The sequence below is a fragment of the Tupaia chinensis genome, unplaced genomic scaffold, assembly GCF_000334495.1.
Source record: "Tupaia chinensis unplaced genomic scaffold, TupChi_1.0 Scaffold000226_1, whole genome shotgun sequence".
NCBI classification, from domain to species: Eukaryota; Metazoa; Chordata; class Mammalia; order Scandentia; family Tupaiidae; genus Tupaia; species Tupaia belangeri.
The window spans coordinates 5,775,351-5,780,073 of NW_006159701.1; the positions used below are offsets into that span (position 1 = coordinate 5,775,351).

A 4,723-nucleotide genomic window follows, 5' to 3' on the forward strand; every position below is an offset into this window, starting at 1 on the left:
GAAACAGATAGGGTTTATTAACTGTTGATGATGACATGTATAGAATTCTCAACTGGATTGGTCTGAGAAGTGTTTCATGATGGGCAAAGTATTTTTACAAGCAAAACGAGAAATAGCAATTGACTGTTTTATAAAAATAATTAGAATAATAAAGATAATGATTGGGGAAAACAGAAAAGATATGGAATGTTGAAGTGGGGAGATTAATGTCTCTGTACTGACTGACGTGCATGGCATTCCCTTTTGACGAAACAATGTAATACACTGTAAAGTTATATGTAATCCAATGTAATATGAAGAAGATATGATGATAAAAAAAATGTAATAAAGTGAATTTCAGTAATAGGGGAATGGCTTTTGAGTCTCCTGTTACATTTGAAAAATTTAATTATTATTATTTTAAAATTTTTCCTATAGGGCCTGTGTACTTACTGGAGAGAAACAGAAAGAGAGAGATAAAGTGAAAAATGATCCCCTAGAGGGATGTCACAGTCCCTTCTCCTTCATTCTCCTCTTGGGATTTTGGGCATGCACATGCACCTGGTGTGTTTCTCAAGCCGCTGGGTCTGGGACTTGAGCCGTGCAATTAGCCATGTAAGAACTAGTCACCTTAGCCTCCATGCCACCAGCTGGCCCCCGTATAACATTTTATTTTAAAAATGACTTTAAAAATGTCCTTGCAGTGGCATTTACTTAACATTTCTCAAGGGAAACTTTAAATGGCAAAGAATGAGGCCAGAACCAAAATGAAATGGGGCCAAGTCTCACAGCAACAGCCTCATGCCCGATGGTGAACACTACATGGCATGTGCTGCTGTTTCAAGGGCAGCGTCTGGCATCTGTGATGGAGCGGGTTCTGAATGGGGCCATCTGACCGTTTCAGTGACTAAGATACAAGAAACCTGGGGGACAAGTCTGTGCAGCCCAGTGGGTGAGGTGGGTCTGAGGGTGGGTGGATGGGCCTGAATTTAGTGACTTGGTCCCCATGGACCACCCATGACCTGCCCACATCTCTAGGCTTCAGCTTATGTATCTGGAACAGGAAGGTATCATTTCTGCCTTTCTGCTACATCTTTTCTTTCTTTCTTTCTTTCTTTCTTTCTTTCTTTCTTTCTTTCTTTCTTTCTTTCTTTCTTTCTTTCGCTCTCTCTCTCTCTCTCTCTTTCTCTTCTTCCTTCTTTCCTTCCTTCTTTTCTTTCTTTCTTTTTCTTTCTTTTTTAAAAGAGGTTTCTGCCTTAGAAACATGTCCCTGCCAGACAGAGAGACACAGAGACAGTGAGAGAGAAAGTGAGAAATCACAAGAAGCAACGGCCACGCTGCAATCGCTTCTTGTCCATTCTCTTCCTAGGATCCTGGGCATACATGCACATGTACCTGGCATGATTTTCAAGCCACCAAGTCCAGGACTCAAACCATGGTTGGCCATGTGGGAGTCCAGTGACATAACTGCTATGCTGTCTGCTGGCCCCCTGTTCGTTCATTTGTTCTTTCTTCCTTCCTTTCTTTCTTTGTGAGAGATATTTTTGCTCTAGGGTGCACACACTTGCTGAAGATAAAGAGAGACAGAAAGTGAAAAATCACCCCCAAGGTGGGCTGGCCACTCTGCAATCCCTTCTCCTTCATTCTTCTCTCAGGATTTTGGCCCAATTATACTTTGAAGGACCACATTTGTATTCCCAGAGGCCCACAGCTGCAGAAGCCTCCATTTCCTGCAGAATATCTGCCTGAAGTCCCTTATTTAGCTGTTAAGTTTTTCAAACTAGGTTAACAATGATAACATACTGGGGCCAGCAGTTGGCATGGTGGTTAAGGTATTGGACTCTCACAGGGCCAACCATGGTTCAAGTCCTGGACCTGGTGGCGTATTTTCTTAGTTTCTCTCTCTCTCTCAGGTGTGCATATTAGCCTTGTAGCAAACTGAAAAATAATAAAACTGATAAATAAGATAAAATAAATAATTCTTTTGGGGAAAAGAGCAACACCAGTGATCAAGTACTGAGAAAACAGGCTTTTCCAGCCAGCTCAGAGAAACTGGATACCCCTGCCCTCTGCTGCTTTCACTATACCCTTGCCAGAACCATCCAGCAGGATCTAACTGCACAGAAGCTAGAGTATTCTCCCATTTCCCCAGTGTGCTTAAATCCTGCTTTCATCCACTTCACGTTCCAAGTTACTTGGTGTCTCTGGGCTGGCCTTTCTTCATTGTAAAATTGGCTCAGAACCCATTTAGCAGCTAATACAGGGGAAACACAAAAGAAAGAGTAGTGCTTTTGGCTGACTGGCGGCAGTTCTGGCTCTGTTTACTTGTGGGGGATGGAGATTCGATGAGCTTGGTTCTCTGCTGTGTGTCAGTCTGGTTTTGGCAAGCACTCCCTGTAAATTGGCTGATGGGCCCTGAGGAGTCTGATGTGTTGGATTTGACCCATCAAATGAACTTTAGAAAGTTGTAAGAAGTCAAGCCGGCTCTGTGGCATGGTCATTAAAGCATCTGGATCCCACATGGCAGGCCTAGGGATTCGAATCCTGGATGTGGTACCATAAGAAATACACTGGGTATGTGTGTCCAAAATCCCGAAAGGAGAAATGGATTGCAGTAGGACCGTTCCTGATGGGAGGTGCTTTCTCCTCTCTCTGATGAGTGCACACGCCATCTAGCTAACAACAGATGAAGTTGTAAGAAGTACCTGAGAGTCGCTTTAACTTACACAGAAACAGGGAGGTCATCGGACCCCGCAGGACCCCAGCGTTTGCAGTTATAGGTGTCTGTTTGGAGATGAGGGATGAGGTAGCCTGTGGGGTTGGGCTCTGGGGTTTGAGTTAGCAGAAGGGGGCGAGCTCACTTCCACCTCATGGAGTGGGTTGCAGGAGCAGCAGGACACTGAGATCCCAGAGCTTCCTGGTGTCCACATTCACTCAATTCTGAAAGGGCCTAAAATTCAGGAACAAATCCTAAAATGTGGATTGTTATTTGAGGATGGTGCATCTGTCCATGCTGTATAAAAAACGTTTTGTGTCTTCCCTTGTGAATCCTTACTTAGGTGACCCCCTTTATGTGCGTTAGTGTCCCGGGGCTGCTGCCCAACATCTAAGATGCTGTGCTCCACAAGATGGGACCACCTAGGGGGCCTGGGTTTGAGTCCCAGTCCAACCTGAGGGCTGGGTGTGGTGGCACTGCCTGTTGTCCCAGCTGGGAGGCTGAGGTAGGAGGATCATAACATGGCAAGACCCTGTCTTAAAAAAAAAAAAAAAAAAAAAAAAGATGAGTACCTTCTTATTGAGTATGATGTCATTTGGCTTTACAACCGGTGGAAGAATCAAGAAAATGATAGATGATGACCAGACAAGGAAAATAAATTTGAATTAAAGGATAGCCAAAATAAGCTCCTGCAATGGCAGGATTAATTGTGGACCAATCGCTCTTCCTCCTCCATGCCCTCTGTGGAAAGAAATTGAGTATGTCATATGGGGCTCTGACTTGCCTTCCAGTGTTTAAAGGAATGAGTTTAGTAAACCCAGGCATGATAGCCCAATATGGCCTTGCCCATTGTCCACCCCTACAACATGGAAGCATTAGCATCCTCTGATTCTATTTGAGACCGGGTCTCATCTTCATGAGCCACTGACTTAAGTGCTCATGGCAATAGGATCAGTGCCCTCTGGTGGTAGAGTCACTTCATTCCTAGTTTGCTCCCCACAGCGAGTGACTCAGTCCACACTTTCAGGCTCTGGGTCTCTAGTCTCAGTTTTAGTGGCAGTATCACAGCTTTGTGGTTCTGAGACTTTCATGGAAAGAGTCTGCCTAGATCCCAAGGCCTGTGCTGCCTTAGAAGGTCTGGGGCAGTGGCTCCTCTTCTCTATTTCCTGATGTCTGCAAGGTCCCAGGCCACAGCAAGCATGTGGCAATGATGCAGGCCCTCGTTCTGCTGATCTCCCCATGGAGGACAGACATGGCCTTTGAGTCTCCCTCAACCAAGCCACGACCACTCAGTTCCAACAGGCATCATCTCCCAACTTTGACTCCAGGGCCAGCTCTAAGAGTTTGAGCTTCTGGGATTTATTGGAGGGTTTCTTCTGCCTGGAGCTACTGAGCCTGGGAGCCTCATCCTGTATCTTCTCTCACATCCTACAGAAATCAGGGTGAGATGGCCCACACCTGCCGTGGAACCATCAACCTATCCACCGCGCACATCGACACGGAGGACTCTTGTGGTATCCTGCTGATCAGTGGGGCCAGGAGCTACCACCTCAAGGCCAGCTCAGAGGTGGACCGGCAGCAATGGATCACCGCCCTGGAGTTGGCCAAGGCCAAGGCAGCCCGCACGATCAGTACCCAATCAGGTAGTGAGCGCTCAGCATGGCGGGGGTGTGTGTGTGCTATCTTGACTCTGTGGGGAGTGGGAATTGAAAGCATTTGTGCCAGGGGTGTGATCAGGAATCCCAAACTAGTCTAGACCTACCCACAAGGTCAAGGTATGTGTGTGCCTTTCCCACTCAGCTCAGTGTGTCCTTAGCGTGAGTCCTCAGCTGCTCTGCCAAGGCTGTCACAACTGGCTGGCAGATCTCAGGATGGCAATGCTTCCGGTGAGAGGGGTGGTGCAAGCCTTTCTTTGGACACATCTGGACTTCAGCAGACCTGTCAGATGCTCCAGTGGTTGTATCCAGAAGCACAAATCAGGGGTGGGAGACCACGATGGTACACTTGCGTCTTCAGTCAGACTCTTTC

At 46.6% G+C, this 4,723-nt stretch overlaps 1 protein-coding gene across 1 annotated transcript in view; it reads left to right on the forward strand.

Moving 5' to 3' along the window:
* The window catches only part of OSBP2 (oxysterol binding protein 2), a 149,214-nt gene that overhangs the window by 26,217 nt on the left and 118,274 nt on the right, over positions 1-4,723 (forward strand). Inside the window, 1 exon segment of the mRNA XM_027771619.1 lies at positions 4,130-4,338. Coding sequence (XP_027627420.1) covers positions 4,130-4,338 — 209 coding nt within the window.